Below are 20,136 nucleotides of genomic sequence, written 5' to 3'. Positions count from 1 at the left end.
TGGATTCCAGCCTGGTGTATCTGACAGATTTGAAAGGGGCTTGCTCTGGTGCAGGGATCTGGGTGAGTCTCTCAGTGACTCCCGAGGAAGGGGACAAATTCTCTGGGCTCTTAGTTTAGCCGCCTGTCTGCTAGGCCCAGGGCATCTGGGGCTGTGGTTGGCCAGGAAGGGTCCGTGAGGCAGCATTGGCCTCTTTGAGAGGCAGGGGGTGCTTTATAAAGCCTCCGTAAGGCCACCCCTGGAATGCTGCACCCAGTTTTGGTCACCACATGACAAAGACTTTGGAAAAGGTGCAAAAAAGAACAACTAAGGTGATCCAAGGGCTGGAGACTAAAACATACGAAGAACGTCTGCAGGACTTGGGTTTGGCTAGTCTAGAGAAAACAAGGACTAGGGGTGATGTGATAGCAGTGTTCCAGTATTTGAGGGGCTGCCACAAAGAGGAGGGAGTCAAATTATTCTCCAAAGCACCAGAGGGAAGGAGGAGAAACAGTGGTTGGAAACTGATCGAAGAGAGAAGCAACCTGGAATTAAGGAGAAACTTCCTGACAGTGAGGACAATTAACCAGTGGAACAGCTTCCCTCCAGAGGGTTGTGGGTGCTTCATCACTGGAGGTTTTTAAGAAGAGACCGGTCAGCCACTTGTCTGAAATGGTATAGGGTCTCCTGCTTGAGCAGGGGGTTGGATTAGAAGACCTCTAAGGTTCCTTCCAAATTCTGTTCCGTTCCATTCCATTCCGTTGACGTGGTGATGCATTCTCTCCCCAAGAGATGTATCTGGACTACTTTAGATACCTACCGTCTAAACATCACCCATGAGATACCTGGAATTCTTTTCTCCTTTGCAATAATGCTCGAAACACAGATTGTCTTCCATCCAGCTAAATGAGAACTGATGGGAAGAAATGCATGATCCACTTTTTTACAACACACTTTTTTAGGTTGAGTGTGTGCGCGCACACACACACACACACACACACACACACACACTCTTTAGGTGAAACATTTATCTGCTGGTTCCGCCCTCAACGGAGACCAAGCAAGCAGAATCCTCTGCAGCTGCGCAGAGCGGCTGGGCCAGTGTCAGAGCCACCCCGGAGTCCAGGGCTGGTGGGCCCGACTCTTTAAAGAGCCAGCGACCTCCGGCATCTTCATGCTGCCCCCCAGTGCAGCTTCTGATCACCAGTGGTTGGGGGCTTATAGCTCAAGGGAGCTTCTAGTGTTACCATTTCTGCAATCAGACTCTGCAGATCGTGGTCTGGGGGCCTCCGGGCCTTCTCTAGCTGATCGATGGCTGTGTCTGTCCTGTTGTATTCCAGAGAAACAGAAGAAGGCCAGGAAGATCTGGGACCACAGCGAGACCAGCAGTATCCAGGTAAGTCGCCTGCCTGCCTCCCGGCCCCCACCCCATATCCCTATGCCATGCACACCCTGTGCAGCCGCAGCTGCTGTGCCCTCTTGGGCCCTCCCAGGTTTGCTGGGCTACAGCTGCCTCCCCAGGGCGCCCTTCTTCTTTGGGCCTAGTGTGTCCTGCAAGCGCAGCCACTTGGGAAGGCAGCTGGGGAGTTCTTGTCTGACCCCTTCTGTCAACCTTGCCTGGCTGACAAGGGAGGTGGCAGGGCACGGGGCTTAGGACAGGCTCTCTCCCACCGAAGCCACCCAAACCCTTTGGGGGAGTGTCTCCCCCTCCCTGCTGCATCTCTGGGAATGTTTGCCTTGCCTTTAGCCAGCTGTACTTTGTCCCTCCGGAGCTCCCCATGGCTGCTTAGCCTCTTGCCAGGAGTCAGTTGCTCCCATCCTCTTCCCGACGCCTCTTTTTGGAAGGTGTTAAATTTGCTTTGTTTGTCTATTTTTTCTTTTATTAACCTGTGCACAAAACACTAAGTAACAATACAGTGGAGACCTTAATGCTATGTAATTAGCCCAAGACCAAAACCTTGATTATGTATCAAATACCTTGATACAATCAGCATCGATTTTCCGCCCTAATGTACAGTAATATTACATTCTGGATGAATAATTGTACTCTCAGTAACATCCCAAATTGTAACTAATATAGATGTAATACTTCTTTCTCCTTTCTTTCTCCTCCATAGTCTTAGGTTACCCTAAACATTCTTGAACTGAAGCTAATAATCTTCAATTAATGTTTTACAAATATAATTGCATCAAAATAAAATAATATATTAAGATTTACAGCAACAAGGGGGGGAAAAGGGGTGGGGGGAGGAAAAGAAACCCTCCAAGGTTCTGGGGCCTCCTGGATGAGGAATGGCATGTTGACATGTCTCTGAATAAGGGGAGACGGTGATGATGGTGCTTAAAGCTGTGAGCAAATAAGTAGCATGAAACCTCTCTGGATAAGGACAAGACCGGGAGATCATCCACTTGTGCTCCAAGCAGCTGTTCCTTGTGAGGAGACGACAGGAGGGTGGTTTCCCACGGTTTTGAGCACCAGGAGATAATTGTATAAATAAACAGCACTTTCATGTAAACTAAGTTATTTACCCTACTTTAGGGTAAAAGAGAAATTTCAGACTTTTATGATTTTAGAAATTGGATGCTACAGTGGTGAGGACTAACGGTTCTGAACATACAAGGTCAGTACTGGGACAGAATGTCAGAAAACAGTCTGCCATTTGAAATAACTCCAGGAGCTTTTTGAAGAAGAGGGACAAAAACCAGCAGCTACAATGGAAGCAATGAAGTCTGCTTCAGTGATAGACATTGTTCAAATGATGTCAAAGGAGAAATGACAGTGAAATAGAATACTTTGGAAGAGCCACCGATAAAGAGCTGAAACAAACCTGATCTGATGCCGAGAAGTTAAAGATATTGTTGAAAAATTAAAAAAATAAATTAAAAAATGAGGTGTCAACCTCCGGCTGGAAAACCCAACTCAGAAAAACACCAGAGCCATTTCATTCTCTAATGTAAACTTTATTGGCAGCATCAAACCCGCAGGATGAAAGTGAAAGCTAGCTCTGAAGAAATGGCAGGAAGCCAGTTAGTTAAAAGATGGAATCTCCTCCTCTCCTCTCTGACTGTTCGGGTCACATTGTCCAAGACGTCTCCCAGTAATTGTTAGGAGAAGAAACTTTGGTTGGCCAAAACAACCCTTCCACAGTTCCAGCTCTCTCAGGTGACCTGTGGATCCAAATTTCTCCCCGTCTCCCTCCCCACTCTGCGGTCAAGCCAGAAGCACGCAGCGGTCTTAAAAGACAGTAGGGTTCATAGCTTGACATGTGTTTTATAAGACATGGGTGACAGTTAAAATACAAACGATAAGGCAAGAAAAAAGTTTCCTTGTTCAGGCGTGTCCGACTTTAGGGTCTGGTGCTCATCTCCGTTTCTTGGCTAAGGGAGCCCGCATTGTCCGAAGACATTTTCCATGGTCTTGTGGCCAGTATGGCTATACGCTAAAGGCACACAGAATGCTGTTACCTTCCCTGCAAAGTGGTGCCTATTTATCTACTCACATTTGCATGCCTTTGAACTTAGTGGGCAGGAGCTGGGGCAAGAAACGGGAGCTCACCCCATCACACGGCGCTCAGGTCTTGAGCCGGGGCTGTCAGCTTAATGATAATAATATAGAGAACTTTCTAAAAAGTAGAATATTTGTTCCACAGAAAAGTATCTGTCTGAGTCAATAACAACAGCAGTAAAAATCTTTTGGAATTCTGGCTTGCTAGGACTGAATAAGCTTGGTTGGGAACACTCCTTGCCTGTTTTTCGGATACCCAACTCCCTTGCACTCAGCAAGTAGCTCACTGCGGAATGTTAAGGATTCCTCATGGTTAGTTAATAGTTTCACAGATAGTCCTCAATGGGCACCCACCCTGTTGTTCAGCACTCGGGTCTCAAACCTGGACTGTTGACTTTCATCACGCCCCCTAAGGCAAGAAAATGACCTGGATAATGACCCCTTACTGGATTTACAAAAGATATTTGCTAAAGCCTCAAAGAAGCCTATGAAATGGGAGAAAGAAAAACTGAAGAACGATCAAATCAACAACAATGTTTGAATGAATGAAAGAAGACCAAGAAGCAAAAGAAGGAGTTCAAAGCTGATTTGGCTGGCCAAGGTTAAAACAAACATGTTTCTATAAAGCTCTGGGAACCCTTGATGGACTTTTTACTGACACCGGGACTGAACTGTTAACGTTTTATGGATTTGTGTACGGATAAGGGATGGTCTGTGGCAGGGGTAGGCAACCTCGGCTCTTTTATGACTCATGGACTTCAACTCCCAGAATTCCTGAGTCAGCATAGCATAGCTGACTCAGGAATTCTGGGAGTTGAAGTCCATGAGTCATAAAAGAGCTGAGGTTGCCTACTATGGGAAGAAGAGATATTTGGATGAGATACTTATAGGGGCTTTGCTTTATACTTGTAATGAAGGATAAGAAATCATTTCTTCACATATTTCTATTATTTTTTTCCTTTTTCCTTTTTTCTTGCACTTTCTATTCTTTATTTTTCTTTCTCTTTCTGAGTTTAGTTTGTATTGTCTTTTACTGTTATTATTTTTAAGCATTTTCAATAAAAATCCTTAAAAGTGAAAACAAAAACTCCCAAGCCAGGTATGTGGATGCAGGCCAGAAGGGCTGCTGCCCTCACAGCCCTGGCGTCCACTGGGGGGGGGCAAAATAGTCAAGAGGGCAGCGTGACTGTAAGGCCAAAGTCCCACCTCTTCTTTACACTAATAGAATAAAAGGGCTGGGCTTGGATTGTGCAGTCAGGACTGCCATGTTGACATTTCTGACTCACACAAAGCTACCCTTAGTTACCCCTGTCCAGGTTTATGGTTTGGGAAAAAACCTGTTCACCAGAAACTGTAAGGCGATGCTACTTAATTCATTGAAGCAGCTCCAGCTGCAAGATGATTATTTCCTGCCCTTTTAACATATAACTCAAGGTGGGGAACAGACAACCTACTCCTTGCTCCTCCCTCTTTTCCCCAGAACAACAACCCTGTGAGGTGGGTCGGGCTGAGAGAGAGGCACTGGCCCAAGGTCAGCCAGCTGGCTTTCGTGCCTAAAGCCTAAGAACCCAGCCTCCCAGTCTGCAGTCCTTCACTGCCACCCCAGATTTCAAAAAGACATCTTGATTCATTGGAAACATGCAGCCTTGTGGAAATCAAGGAAAATCTGGGTACCTGCAGCCCCTCTTGGGGGTAGGACAGCCAAAGAGTAACTGAGCAGAATTCCCAGAGCTGCAGCTTGAGATTCTGCCCGAATTCTGCAGCCAGCTTAACAACTGCAGTGTTCACTTAACAACTGCTGCACAAAAAGGTCATAAAAATCACACTTGAAACTCACCTCATCGTATGACTTTGTTGCTGAAAACCAGAAGTAAACCAATTTTGAGTAAAACTACCGTTGAAACCTGGTCATGGGACTGTAGGCAGCGGTGGGATTCAGCCAGTTCACACCACTTTGGCAGAACCGGTAGCTACGGTAATTTTTTGTTGCCCAGTCCCAGAATGGACTTCCATAAGTGGCATCCACACAGACAACCGGTTGTTCACATATTTGAATCCCAGCACTGACTAGGTTGTTGCAAACGTCTATAAATATGTCCTGGTTGCCGAGCACCCGAAGTTCAGTCACATGACTAGTGGGCCCTGACTCTCAGAGTTTGAATTCGGATTGTAAATAGCCCCAGGTTAGTCCATCATAGTTGGAACAGTTGCTAAGCGACTAATCATAAGTCAAGGATTGCCTGTATGGAAAACCAAGGCAGTCTCATTACAATTCGCACCATTTTTATGGCCCTTGGATTTCAAAGCTTTGTGCCCTTGAAAGCAGCAGGTAAGAACACCTGCAGGCTTTTTCCTGTAGGATCAATAAGGTGCTGGCAGCCAGGTAGCGCCACCTAGTGGGCAAATCCCAAAGATGCTTTTTCACGAGGCAACTGGACTTTCTTGTTTTTCTTTGAAGACTTTTCGCTTCTTATCCAAGAAGCTTCTTCAGCTCTGACTGGATGGTGGGGAATAGGATTTATACTCCTTGTAGACAGCTGGTCATTTGCATTCTTTCAAAGAAAAACAAGAAAGTCCAGTTGCCTCGTGACAAAAGCATCTTTGGGACAGCTGGATGATTGAGAATCTCCATAGACATCTGGTGGGCAAATGAAATGCTTCTGCCTGGGGCTGGAACTTGCTTCCTCGTGTAATTCTTTATTTCATGAAGGCAAGAAAGAAGAGAACCAGCCGGGGTGCAAATTTTGTCCTGCTTTTCGGCTACAAGATTCTTGCCCTGTACGATTGAGTGCCTTTGGGCAGCCCCCGGGGCTCTCAGAAAGATTCCCTGGTGGAGGATAAGCCTTGGGACAGTGTTTCCCAACCTTGGCATCTTTAAGTGGGGTAGACTTCAACTCCCAGAATCCGCTGCCTGGCATGCTATTGGACTTTAAAAAGGGGGACTTCATGCAGGCTGGGGGATTTTGGGAGTTGAAGTCTACCCAATTTAAAGTTGTCAGGGTTGGAAAACACTGCCTTAAGATATGCTTGTGGATTCTCAACAACGGGTCTTGGTGGAGCAGTGGGCTAATGCCTCCTTAAGTAACACCAGCTGCCTGCAATTAGTGCAGGTTCGAGTCCCACCAGGCTCAAGGTTGACTCAGCCTTCCATCCTTCCGAGGTAGGTAAAATGAGGAGCCAGATTGTTGGGGGCAATAAGCTGACTTTGTAATAATGCTGCTGGGGGGGCCTGAAAGCCCTAATAAGCAGGCTTATACATAGAATGAAGGCTATTGCTAAGCACATTGATTTGTGCTTTAGATTGTAAGCTGCCCTGAGTCTTCGGAGAAGGGCGGGATATAAATGGGATTAAAAAAACAACAACAAAAAACACGGATTTCCGTTTCCAAACTGATAGAAGACATTTTAATACGGAATTTCTATCAATGTTTTTTTCAATTTTTGATCGGTTTGTAAACCATCTTTATTTTCAATTTGATTTTAAAATTGAATTGCTTTATATTCGTATATGTAATACAGCTTTTTTTAAAAAAAACAACCCACTGTTCACTTTTTTGTCCTCCCTTTTGACAAGCAGTCCCAGTCCACTGAGGGCGATGATATTTCCATCCAAAGCCAAGCCTCCTCGTGTGCCACGGAAAATGCCTCCGAAGATGCCATGTCTGTCCGCTCTGAGATGATCCAGAGAAAAGGTACCACCCAGCACAACCGTCCTGGGGCAGGGAAGAGGGGTCTGGGCTCTGGGCTCCAAGGGGGTCACCTGCTGAACCAGGGTAGCTTGCCCTCTGGAAGACGGAAAGGGCCAGTGGAAAGGTCAGTTGCAGCAGCCTCTCCATCACAGCCTGTGGAAGCAGAAGTGGCCCTCGGAAGAGGGATGGAGGGAACTGGGGCCTTTAACCCCATGAGAGAAAAGAGGACACCATGTGGGGAATGTTGGGGCCAAGAGAGGCTGCCTAGGAACGGTCCGCTAAGAGAGGGCATAGCCTGCCTGCAGCTCCACAGTGGGCGAGAAAGATGCTCCAAAGGGGGCCGAAAAGGAGATTCCTGGGCTGTAAAGCGGATGGCAGGAGAATTGCACTTCTAGCCTTGCAAGGTTCTGTTAATGTGGCTTTACGGGAAAGTAGAATGAGCTTATCTGGTCATGTTTCCTGCCTGGTCTGTCTGGGCAGGCTGACATCAATCTTGCAAGTCTGGAAGTACCAATCTCCCACCATCTTCCAAAGAAGAGCAAAGGCCTGGAGACTAAAACACATGAAGAACAGTTGCAGGAATTGGGTTTGGCTAGTCTAGAGAAAAGAAGGACTGGGGGTGGGGGGAGACATGATAGCAGTCTTCCAATATTTGAAAGGCTGCCACGAGGAGGAGGGGGTCAACTTATTTTCCAAAGCACCAGAAGTCAAGACAAGAAACAACAGATGGAAGCTAATCTGGGAGAGAAGCAACCTGGAACTAAGGAGAAACTTCCTAACGATGAGGACAGCTAACCAGTGGAACAGAAGTTGCCTCCAGAGGCTGTGGGTGCTCCGTTGCTGGAGGCTTTTAAGAAGAGACTGCACAGCCACTTGTCTGAAATGGTGTAGAGCAGACATGTCGAAATTGCGTCGTCACGTGACGTATCGGAGCCTTTTTGCCATTGCCGGCAATGGGGTGGGTGTGGCTTCCGGATGATGCGTCCAGCCCGTGGGCCGGTGGTTTGACACCCCTGGTGTAGTCTCTCCTGCTTGAACAGGGGGTTGGGCTAGAAGACCTCCAAGGTCCCTTCCAGCTCTATTCTGATTGATTGGTTAATCTCCTTTACAGCCTGAGTGAGGGTCCTTCTAAGCTCTTGGTCTACCCATTATACAGCTGTGGGCTCTGCTCTCTCTCTCTTTTCTGACCCTTCCCCAGGTAGCCTTCCTTCTTCCCATCTCCCAGGCCCTTTCTCACAACCAGTCCATCTGCAGAAGAAGATCACGAATTGTGTTTCTCTGTTGTCCGGAGAGCAGAGATAATGGTCTCCGGGTACAGAAAGACAGACTCTGTTTGGAATAAAGATTGGAAGAGATGTTCAGCCAGGGAACTGCCTACCCAGAGAGTTAGTTGGTGGTCTCCCTTTTGGGGGGGGGGGAGTTCAACGGGATGGGTAGCCTCTGATCCAGGAATGTTTTAGTTTGACTTCTGGATTATTAGACAGGTTAAGAGCATTGATCCGAAATTTCACCAGGTTGAAATGTTTGATCCTACTGGAAGTAGGTTGAATGGTTTAAGGATGTGTTGGTGGGACATGTTTTTGTAGTTGATAAACAACAGTGATTTTTCAGGCCTCAGGACTCTAAAGAGCGAAAACTATGTTTTTTATAGAGTGTTTAATGTATTTGGTCCTGGTTTTAGTTCTATGGTTGTGGAGACATTTCTGCTCAAGGGGGGCATCTGGTTCAGGCAGGCAGGCAGGGTACCATTTGGTCTCCTCCGGTGTGAGAGATTAAAGGGAGATCTGATAGCATCTTCCAATCCTTGGAGGGCCTCCACAGGAAGGAGGGTGTGGGTTTATTCTCCAAGGCGCCAGAAGGCAGGACGAGAACCAGGGGTGGAAGCTCTTTAAAGCGAGAAGCAACCTGGAACTAAGGAGAAATTTCCTAACATTGAGAACAATTAACCAATATAATAGCTTGCCTCCTGGAATTGTGGGTGCTCCATCACTGGAGTTTTTTCAAGAAGAGACTGCACAGGATGGTATAAGTCTAAGACATTGTAAGCTGGCCAGAATTTCCCTGTGGTAAAATGGGCGGCCAATAAATTTAATAAATTAAGAAGGTCCCCTGCCTTCGACAGGGGCTTGGATCAGAAGACCTCCAAGGTCTCTTCTATGATTCTGTGAAATCACTTACAAGAGGAAAAAGTCTGAATTCTTTGCCCCTTTGGATTTTGCAACATTTGCCTTTCACTTTTAAGGAAAGTAAGTGTGGCATGCATCAATTTAGTTTAATCTTACATGTTGGCACAAATACCCTTCGGGGGGGGGACTGCCAATCAACGCTGAGGCTTTGCTGCTGACGTTTGGTGACCGTTTTCCTTTCCTTTTGCTTCTTCCCTCCATTTGTCCTTGCTGCTGGCCGCTTCCAGGCTCCACCTTCCGACCACACGATTCCTTTCCGAAATCATCTGGGAAGGGAGAAAAGCGGCGGAGAGAGCGGAGGACCACAGTCCTGGGGCTGCCCCAACATGTGCAGCAGGAGCTGGGTGAGCTGCTGGCCAGGCTGGACCGGGCAGGGGGAGGGGGAGAGAGCCTGGAGGAGGAGGAGACCCCAAGGCTCGCTCAGCTGAGGCCGTGGAAGAGGGATCCAGGGCCCCCAACGGCTGGCCTAGCTGAGGCTCTGGGGAAGGGACCTGCCCCCCCCCCGAGTCCCAGGGGAGCTGGGATTGCAACAGAGCACCTGGGGTGGGGGATGGTATTACAGGTAGTCCTCAATTTAGGGCCATAATGGAGCCTGCCTGTTACAGACCTGTCATGACAGTCATAAAGCAGGTTGCCAATGGGACTGACCTTTTTAGTGGCTCTTGTTATGCAAACCAATAGTTCACAACGGGCCAATTTTGCCGAAAACCAGAAGTAAATGCCATTTTTGGCAAAAACATCTCGAAACGTAAGTGACCACTGGATGATGTCAGTGGCTATAAGTGCAGGCCAGTTGCCAAGTGCACAAAATACGGTCATGCGACTTTGGGGAGGCTGCAGCTGGCTGTCAGAACTTCAGAATTGGGTCGTGAGTACCCTGAAGCCCTGTCTTAATTTTGACTGGTCACTAAGAGGACCGCTGTTAGTTTCACAGAGGAGAAACAGCTTTGATCAGCCGTCCTCGGACATCGGTTCTGGGAAGCCCCCTCGGGCCAGACAGCATCTCCCTGAAGCTGAGCTGACTTTCATTACCAGGGCCTGAATCTCGGCTGCTCAGGGGGTCTTGGCAGATGCTGCCATTTTTGCTGGCTTTTCAGGCGCGCAACTTTTACGTACTGGCCATTAGAGTTACCACTTTAGTATAGATGTTGCTTTAAGCATCATTCATTTGGAAGAAGTTCTCTTCATTGCAGAATATAAATTTCATAATGAAAGCAATGGAAAGTTCTGGACTTGTTCTGCTGCAAAATTGCATCTAAGTTGTGCTGTAGCAGTTTTTTTGCTCCAGATTTTTCTTTAAGGCAAGCCTAAACGTCAACCCCATTTTGTGGGCCTTTGTCCTCGTTGGCTTTCCAGTGAGATGCCTGCTGTTTGACCCTTCCCTGCCCCCTTTGATGGTTTGGACCGGATCTTTTCCAAGGGCCCGTCAGGGAGTGGGTGACCCCACAGCAGATTGCATGGTGGCCAGAACAGCCACACTGGGGTGGGTAGTGGCTTTGCACAGAGAATGCTTGTCACAAGTAAATTGGGGCCGAGTGGATTGTGGTTCAGCTTGTCATAGAAACTCAGCCCCTTTCTAGGCATGTGATATGAACCAGGCCATTGTTTTATGCCAGTCTGACTACCTTGGGAATAATGTTACCCAACAGCCCTTGTATTTCGAGTATTGTGTGGACCAGACAGTTAGTTGGTCCTGAGGATATGTTCATCCTCGCATCGTGGCAGGGCACTCCTGGAAGGTTGGAGATGTTTTGGAGATTGTGTCACAGAGTTCCCCTTTGGGCTTAGTTGTGCATAATCAGGGCCGGATTCGCACGTCACACTGAGCCAAAGCCAAAAGCACAGGCTGCAACTTTTATGGCTGGGTTCATGCAACCGGCATAGAGCTGTGGTGGTGCAGTGGTTAGAATGCAGCATTGCAGGCTAATTCTGCATTCCACTGCTAGCAGTTCGATCCTGACAGGCTCAAGGTTGACTCAGCCGTCCTTCCTTCCGAGGTTGGTAAAATGAGGACCCAGATTGTTGGAGGCAAATAGGCTGACTCTGTAAACCGCTTAGAGAGGGCTGTGAAGTGCTGCTCTTGCTATGCCAGGCCTAGACCAGCTGTGATATTGGAACTGGCGTGGGTTCCTCCAATGTTGAGCGAGGGGGCCAGCAGAGCATTTGTGGGATGGAGGTCCAGCCTTGGCCCAGTCATTCCTTCTTCAGTTCTGTCTTCGGTTGGTGCCCATTTGTCTTTCTGCCCACAGGCCTGAGCAACGGGCGTGACTCCACGAAACGTCCCGGCAGCATTGCCGTCAGAGCTGGCCCGACACCGCAGCCCCTGGTGAATGGCAGCCAGTTGCCCGGCCCTGCCATCCAGATCCCCACTGTCGATGGGAAGCCGCTTGCCACCGCCCTTCCCAAGGAGGGGGCCCACGTCTCCCTGCAAGCCCTGGAGGCCCGTTCCTCAGAGGCTGCCCTCCAACAGCACATCAGCCGCCTCTACTATGACGACTCAGTGCTGGGCCACAAGACGGCAGCCAAACTGTCTCCTGTGGCCAGGCCCAAGTCCCTGGCTGTTCCCTGGATGACCACCCAGCCCAATTCTCCCGAGCTGTTGAGCCCGGTCATGTCCATCTCGCCACAGGGCACCTACCTCTCCAAGATTATTCCCAACGCCATCTTGCCGCCCATGGTGGATGTCATTGCTCTGTCCTGCAACCGGGTGCGCACCCTCAGCCGCTGCAGCCTGGCCACCGCCAGCCCGGCCCTCTCGGTGCGCTCCACAGGTCACTTCCCCGCCGCCCCCCGCAGCCGTGAGCACTCCTCCTCCAGTGACAACTGGAGCCACTCGCAGTCCACTGAGACCATCGTCTCCAACGCATCCACCATCTCCTCCCGTGGGGGCCCCAGCGGCCAGAAGGATGAGGCCAGGCCAAGTGGTAGGGACCCCCCTGCAGGCACGCCTGACTGGCTCGCTTCTGCCAGCCCTGCCAGTTCCAGACCAGCCAGAGCTGCCCCGGCTTCTCCCAGCTTGCTGGGGGTGCAGCTAGCAGGGAGCAGCGGGCGAGCCTCGCCCACTTACAGCACCAGCAGCGTAGCCGAGGGCTCGGACGATGCAAGCGTGCGCAGTGACCGCTCCTCGAGCCGGAGTCTCTCACTCCGGAAGATGAAGGTGGCCCCTTTGCCCCCCCGGAGGACCTACTCCTTGCACCAGAAGGCCCAGCAGCTGGAAGCCGAAGGGGCGCCCCGAGGAACGGGGCTGCCTCCCAAGCCGGAGCGGAGGCCCCACCGGGAAGGTGCCCAGTGCCCCAGCCTGGCCAACGAGGACGACGTCTTCTCCCCCGTCGGCTTGGGTGGGACCAGCAGCCTGCAGTCCAGCAGTCTGGCCTGCTCACCAGATCTCTCTGCCCGGAGCCCAGGGAGGGTCAGCCAGCTGCGGGAGACTGACGGGAGCGAGGCCCAGGAGCCCGGTTCTCCCCATCGCTTCGGCCGCACCATGTCTCCCTCGAGCGGCTACTCCAGCCAGAGCGGCACCCCCACACTGCACCCCAAAAGCCCCCTCTGCCACGCCGTGTCCCCAGGAAAGAAGAGGCCGCAGCCAAAGAAGCCGGAGCGCGTCTGCTCCCTACAGTCCCCGGGACCCTCACTCTCCTCCTCCTCCCTGACCTCCCTCTCCTCCTTGGCCTCCGACCCTGCGCCCCCTGAAGGGACGGCCCCGCCCTCCACCGGCTCCCTCCTGGCCTCTCCTGGTGCCCCACGTTATGTGGACCGCTTTGTGATCCCTCCCCATCCAAAAGTCCCGGCTCCCTTCTCCCCACCCCCCAGCGAGCCAAAGAGCAAGGAAGGGACGGTGGCCCCTTTGCCTCCTGGCAGCCAAGCCCCCAAGCAGCCCGGCCCTCTCACCAAGGAGGGCTCACCCCCACCATCCCCTCCACCAGCATACCACCCCCCTCCGCCCCCTGTGAAGAAGGCCGAGCCGAGGCCTGAGGCCCCTGGAGCTGCGCTGGTTCCCTCCGAGGCTGAGCTGGGGGCTTCCACAGACCCCCTATGGCTCCCTCCGCCCCCGCCCCTGCTGGACGAGCAGGATCTGTCCATGGCTGACTTCCCTCCGCCAGACGAGGCCTGCTTCCTGCTGCCTCCCCCCCCCTTGCAGACGGAGTCTGGGGAAGCCCCCTCTTTGGAGGAAGGGGCCCCTCCTGATCCCCAAACAGCCAACCCTGCAGGGCGGGAAGAAGGAACGCCTCCCTCCTTCCCCACGGTGCTGCCCGCAAACTTCCTGCAGCCAGGAATTCTCCCCTTGCCGCCCCCAAGCACAGAGCCGTGTCCTCTTCCCAATGTTTCTCCAAGTGGAGAACTGTCCGGCTCTCAGCTGGGCTCCAGGCCCCCCGCCGCCTCAGGGCTTGTGGTGCCCTCCAGCATCCCCCCCCAGATTAAGAAGCCGCCCGCCAGCTCCCAGCCCGACCTCAAGAAGGAGCCTGCTACACGCAACAAGGCCCCCTCGGTGCCCAAGGAGGATGCCAGCCTGCCCATCGTTACACCCTCCCTGCTGCAGATGGTCCGCCTGCGCTCCGTTGACGTGGAGGCCCACGGCCCTGGGATCAGCCCAGCCAGGGTGTCCGTGACCCCCACGGAGTCCAGCAGAGCAAACATGGCCACAAATGGGAAGGTGGCCCCCTCAGCCCCCCAGAAGCCTCTCCGCAAGTCCCTGTCCTTGAGGTGTGGGCAACCTGCTTCGAAAGAGGGGCTTAACCCCCTGCACGAGGCTGTGCGCCTGAAGGCCTCCACCTTAACTTCCAGGGAAGCCACGAGTCTCGGAATGGCTGAGAGGAAGACCGGGAGCCGGGCGGCGCTGCCAGGCACCCCGGCTAGCAACGGTCCGGTGTCCCCACTCCACAAATCCCCTGCCTCCACCGCCAGCTTCATCTTTGCCAAGAGCCCCAAAAAGCTGGTCATGGAAACCGCATCCTCGTCGGAGGCCCAGGCCAGCCTGCAGAAAAACCTAGTGGCCGAATTGATGACTGTCTCCAGCCAGCGATCCACAGCGGCCCCAGGGCTTCATCTGCAGGGCTCAGCCAAGCCCCAGAAGATCCCCCCTCCCATCGCCAAGAAGCCTTCCCTTGGGCCGGGGCGCAGGCTCTCCCCCCAAAGCCCAAAGCCCTCCGGAGCCGAGGAACCAGCGCTCGAGGAGAGGACTAAGACGGTGGGCTCCGCCTTGGAGTCTGGCAATGGCAGCCCCCCAGCTGGGCCTGACAAGCAGTTGCGGAGGAGCCCCACAGGACAAGGTGAGCGGCTCGCAGACCCACGGTCCCATGGGGTGCCCTTCCTGTTGCAGGGGAGCTGCGGGGGGTTCGGTGGAGCAAGAAGTCCAAGACCTTTTCCGGGGGGTTGCGGTAGTGGGACTTCTGTTTCTGAAGCTGGCTTTTATAGGGCATTTTTGCTGCACCCCTTGAAACCTGCTGCCAAAGAGGACTTGGGAAGCCTGGTGGAGCCTCCTCACAATTTGGAGGGGACACCATCAGGAGTTGCCAAGGGGGTAGGTTGGTTGGGAAAACATCCTGCAATAAGGCAGTGGCAGACCCTCTTATCTGCCAAAAAAAAGTGGGTTTGTCTGTTACGCATCACAGGAGTCAGCACCCCCTCCCCCCAATTCAGACCCCTGACCAAGGATGTCTGCAGAGTCAGGTTGGGGTCTGGGTACAGAGAAGAAACCAAGGAGAAGGTCACCTTCCTTGGACTCATTTGCCACTCAACCGGGAAGCCAAGGGGACTGTACATCCAGACCAAGAACAACCCAAAATGGCTGTCGAAAGAGGGTAAGCAGATGGTTCTGCAGCCCATAATAAGTGCAGTCCACCCATTGTCCCTCCCCATGAATGTCTAAGTCCCACATGCTCTGCTGTACTGTGGCTTGGTTCAAGCACGGTACGCCTGCTCGGGCATAAGGACGGAAGTCGAATACTAAACCCATTGTAGCATCCCTGCGGGATTCACATGGAGTCCAAAGAAGCCACTTTGGGGCTTGGTGCAGTAACCAAACCGCTTTTAGCAGAGCAGACACAGACTGAGGTCGGCATCCAGGTCTGTGAATGGGACTCAAGGGCTCAAGAGTTTTTCCCCATGGCCACAGAAATCAGAATCGGTGTAGAACTGGAAGGGATCTTCTTTTAGTCCAGCCCCCTGCTCAAGCAGGAGACCCACGACCATTTCAGACAGGTGTCTGTCCAGTCTCTTCTTAAAACCTCCAGTGATGGAGCGCCCAGAACGTCTGAAGGCAACTTCTGTTCCACTGCTTCGTTATCTCACTGCAAGAAGTTTCTCCTTAACTCCAGGTCGGTTCTCTCCTTGATTAGTTTCCACCCATTGTTTCTTATCCTGCCTTCAGGTGGTTTGGAAAATAATTTGACCCCCTCTTCTTTGTGGCAACCCCTCAAATACTGGAATGCTGCTATCATGCCCCATCCCCCGGTCCTTTTCTCTAGACTAGCCAAACCCAAATCCTGCAACTATGTTTTAGTCTCCGGACCTTTCTTTAATCATCTTAGTTGCTCTTCTCTGCACATTTCTTTTTTGTAATGTGGTGACCAAAACTGAATGCGGTATTCCAGGGGTGGCCTTACTGAGGATTTATAAAGCACTACTAATGCTTCATGTGCTTTTGATTCGATGCCTTTGTTTATACAACCAAGGATTTTATTAGCTTTTCTTGGCGGCAGCTGCACACTGCTGGCTCGTGTTTAAGTGATCGTCCCACAGTTAAAGTTGCAGCTCTTAGACTTTGTTTCAACAGAGGTGGTTCAAAGTTGCGATGGCACTGAACAAGTAGTCTTTAGGACCGGTCCTCAAAGTTCTGATGGTTGTAGTGTCCTGCAGCGATGCAATCACTTTTCACAATCTTCCCCAAGCAAAGTTAATGGAATTGCCAAGAGGAAGTCTCAAGTTGTGACAGTAATCGGGGATTGCCTGAACTGCCGTCGCTAAGCAATCTAATCACACAAGGATGCGCTTAGAGATGGAAGTTTCCGTCTCAATTGCCCTCATTAAGCAGGGCAAAACCCTTCTGGTGATAAAATCTGAAGACCAGTGGGACATCTGCCTGTGGGGGTCTCCAGACGGCAACCTTTCCTGGGTGGTTTGATTGATTTTCCTGCCCATTGCAGAGGGTCTGATGGGGTCCCTTCCTAGCTCTGAGTGGTTTGCAGATGAGCCTAAAGCGCCTTGCAGGCACCACCCAGTTTGAATCTGCTCACAGCTGCTATTTGCTCTGGGCCATCACGGCCCCCACCCTGGTGCCCACCAGCTGCCAGGCTTACGTGAGATGGGCAGCGATGTCAGTCAGTCATGACAAAAGTTGGGAGGGCACAGGCTCGGCCCAGGGCTCTTGAATTCGGCTGCAGAATCTCGTGCCGTTTTTGGGAAGTGAAAGTAACGCGACTCTCTCTTTGCAGATGGAAAACAGGAGGTGGTGTGAAGGAGGACCCTGCAAGGGACATTTGCCCGTTCAAGATGCAGGGATTGAAAAATAAAATTACTCTCAGGGACCTCTTAGGGCCGGAAGAGGAGCTTCGGTGGTGGCGCTGGAGAAAAGAACGCCAACGTGCAGCCTTCGTCTGCCGGGGCCTCGACATTTATGCAGCCAGGAGGTTGGCTTGGAAGTCCTCAGCAGCGTGGCTCTCTTTTGCACCTGGGGACAAAGGGCCGCATCCCTTCCTACTCTTCCGTCTCTCCCCGGACTCAAACCTCAAACCTCGTGTCGGTCTTGCTTGGTTTGGTGATGCTGAACCCCCCACGTCCCCATTTGGTGTGAGAAAACAGTTTAAGGTAGCATAAGATGAGAACTCAGCATCTGCCAGGAAGATGGTCAAAACTGGAGCAGCTTGTTGCAGTTCACCCCCCAGATGCCTTTTTAATGGGTTGCATTGTCTGCTGCCATTCAGTGTGCATTTGGGGAGTGGGGGGGGGAGAAAACGGCCTGCGCTTGCACACCCATGTGGCATGGAAGCACTTTCTCAGCGGGACGTGAGGACGGCCATTGCGGGAAATCCCTGCTCAGTCTTCCTGGACAGTCTTGGGTCCCAGGAGAGGCCCTGCTGGTGGTTTTGCTCTGGACTCCTGTGGGCAGATTCTGGCTGTTGCAAAGAAGCTGATTCCTGCACCTGCTAAAAGCACAAATGGCAGCCTGGAAGATGGTGCAACTGCCAAAAGACACCTTTGTTCCCAGTCTCTCTTCACCTGTGCCGTGAACGCTACCTTAGGGAAGCCCCCTCCCCCAATGGGAGTGGGGGAATCTCTGAGCTTTCTTGCAATGGACACGAGTAGTTAGCAGGCGCCTGACACAACATCGACAGGGCTTAGCGAGCCCAGGCAACTGTCTAGAACACAGGTCTGCAACCCGCGGCTCCGGAGCCGCATGCGGCTCTTTCATGCCATGTGCAGTCCAAAAAGAAAAAAGAAAAAAAGTGGGACTAAAAAAGTTCAACCAATCAATTCAAATATGCAGGGTAGGTACATATCTTGCCTTGGCTCCAATCCAGTCAAACCCTGTTCTGCGCATGCGCGCATGTACGCACATGCGCACACATTTTTTGTGGCTCCCAGTTTTACCTTTTGTGAGGGAACCGGTTCTGAGTGGCTCTTTCCCTGTTTCAGGTTGCTGAGCCCTGGCCTAGAATGCAGCTGTTCACTGCCAAAAGAGCAAAAAAGCCACTGAGTTTTGCACCAAGACATTCCAGTCCGGTCATGAGAAAAAGAGGATCCACTGGAAAATTGGGTAGGGGAACCGCTTCAGGCCAGACTTTCCTTCTCCCCCTCCCACCAAGAAGTCCAAGTGGCGCCTGTTTGTGGTGAATTTGCCCATTCCTTGCCAATGGGCCCAGGCAGATGCAGAGTACGGTAATCGGATCTGATTTATAGCCCTCCTTTGGGGCGGCTGGAGCTGGGTGTGTAGAGAAGCAGCTCCTGCTAGAAGCGGGGGGGGGGGGGAATTCCATCCTTGGCTGAAGGGAAAGTCTGGACCCAGAAACACTCGGCGGTGTGACTCGGGGTGTCCCGATCTGGCCCTTAGGGTCTCCTCTCCCCCACCTGGCGTGGCCAGCAGTGGCTCATCCCAGAGGTCTTTGTGGTACCCAGAATGTGGTGAGGGCAGCCCCCGGCATCTCGGGAGCCCTCCAGTGCCCAGAGCCCTTGCAACGCCCACGTCTAGCCGCCTGGCTGGGAAGATGGGAGCGCTCAGGCAGAGGCAGCTGCGGACAACGGTGGTTTTGTGGTCTCCTGCCAGAAGTGCAAGGAAAGGGCTGGGCGTAGTTAACGATGCTAAGTACCTATTATCTCCATCAATAGTGGACCTGGTTGGAGAAGTTAGCAAATGGCGCTGACTCCGAGGGGACCCTCTGCAGAAGGGCGAAGGGGGAGCTGGGACTGGGGCCCTCCTGCCTTCCTAAACAACCACACGTGCCTGCAGTGGCAGATGTTCTTCCCAGGTCTGTGGGAGGCTTGCTACCATCCTCAAGGAGATCAGGGTTTTAAGTTTGCACCAGAGGTCCGGCTGGACACCACTAGTGCACATCCGGGCCTCTGTTCTCCAGCCCATGTGCAAAGAGCAGGGGCCTCAGCCGGGGGGAGAAGGCAGAGAAGGTGGTTGCAGCACCATCTTGACGGGGGTGGCTCTGGAGAGCCAGCAGGGGAGGCACTCACGACTGCAAAGGAGACCCAAAAGCTCTGCCTGGTTGTCCCTCCCCCTCCCAATTTCCCTCCCCCCCCCTTTTACTTTTCTCTTCTTTGGACGGCTGGCAGCTGCTCTCCACACCTTGGAAAACTTTGGAGTCTGTTGATTTGATTTCCACTATGGTAGAGAAAGAGAAGGGTTCCTTTTTTTGTATTTAAAAAAAAGGTCAATTGTTTTAAAAAAGATGAATGTGCATTTGTAAAAGGACTGATTAAAAGCTTGCTTGCGGACTCTTCTTTCCTGTGATATGAGGAGGGGGAGACGGAGGGCAGGTTGGCTGCCCCGGATGGTGAGAAGGGAAGCGCGGGTGCCAGGGCCCACGAGAGGCCAGCACCATCAGGCCGCAAGGCTGTGGGAGAGGAGGTCAAGATTGGTGGGGATTATGGTACAAATTCTGCCTTTTAAAAATCCACTGCATGCGCGAGACCTGCAGAAGGGCAGGGCCTCAGTTGTGTGGTTGGGAAATGGGCTCAAGCAGCCCCTCCAGGCCTGGTGAGCTTGCTTCCGGCTCCTTTGAAGGAGGGGGGCATATGGGGCTGCCAAAGTGTATAGAATCTCAGTGGGAACGTTGGTTCTTTTAAAAAGGGAGGCCGAATAGCTGCCTTAATTTCACAGGCTCAAGACAGCCATCTTGCTACTTGAAAACCTCCAGAACGGAGACAATTGCCAAGTTCTGGAGGGTTTGATTTTGAAGGTTAATGGATGTTTGCAAAGGGCTCTTTCGCCCCAAACCTTCCCCGGCTTGATCTGGGGGCCCCAAGCAAGCCCCAGCTGACATCTTTTTTCAGAAGAGCAAGAATTATTCTGAAGGAATTACGGGTCAGGGGCTTCCAAGGGGCGTGGGACAATCATGCCATTTCAACAGATTGGCTTCAGAGTACCATCCATCGTAGCAAAACCTCTTGAGGGCCGATTAGTTCAACTGTTGTACAGATGGAAACGGGCAGGAGGCCTGCCGGCCGCAGACGGAAGCGTTCCCACCTGTGGGCTGGCCTGGCCTCAGTTGATGCCCGAAGAGATGCAGAGCTGGGCTCCAGAGAGGCCTGGCGTTCCAGCCCTGCCCGAGGACCT

The 20,136-nt window shown here is 52.0% G+C and overlaps 1 protein-coding gene across 7 annotated transcripts in view; it reads left to right on the top strand.

Annotated features, from left to right (window-relative positions):
• NHSL3 (NHS like 3) overlaps positions 1 to 19,290 on the top strand; it is a 69,807-nt gene extending 50,517 nt beyond the window's left edge. For 4 of the 7 annotated variants that reach the window (XM_083369264.1, XM_083369266.1, XM_083369267.1 and 1 more), the window contains exons 3-8: positions 1,320 to 1,375; positions 7,059 to 7,176; positions 9,587 to 9,703; positions 11,609 to 14,626; positions 14,969 to 15,157; positions 16,790 to 19,290. In XM_083369264.1, coding sequence (XP_083225390.1) covers positions 1,320 to 1,375; positions 7,059 to 7,176; positions 9,587 to 9,703; positions 11,609 to 14,626; positions 14,969 to 15,157; positions 16,790 to 16,812 — 3,521 coding nt within the window. In that variant the 3' untranslated portion in view covers positions 16,813 to 19,290. The remainder of the gene's footprint in view (positions 1 to 1,319; positions 1,376 to 7,058; positions 7,177 to 9,586; positions 9,704 to 11,608; positions 14,627 to 14,968; positions 15,158 to 16,789) is intronic. The other 3 variants (XM_083369265.1, XM_083369268.1, XM_083369269.1) reach the window with 2 other exon arrangements.
• Positions 19,291 to 20,136: the final 846 nt, after the last annotated feature.

The sequence above is a fragment of the Vipera ursinii genome (genome assembly GCF_947247035.1).
Source record: "Vipera ursinii genome assembly, chromosome: 9".
Taxonomy (NCBI): Eukaryota; Metazoa; Chordata; class Lepidosauria; order Squamata; family Viperidae; genus Vipera; species Vipera ursinii.
This window is presented reverse-complemented; position numbering and strand designations above follow the sequence as displayed.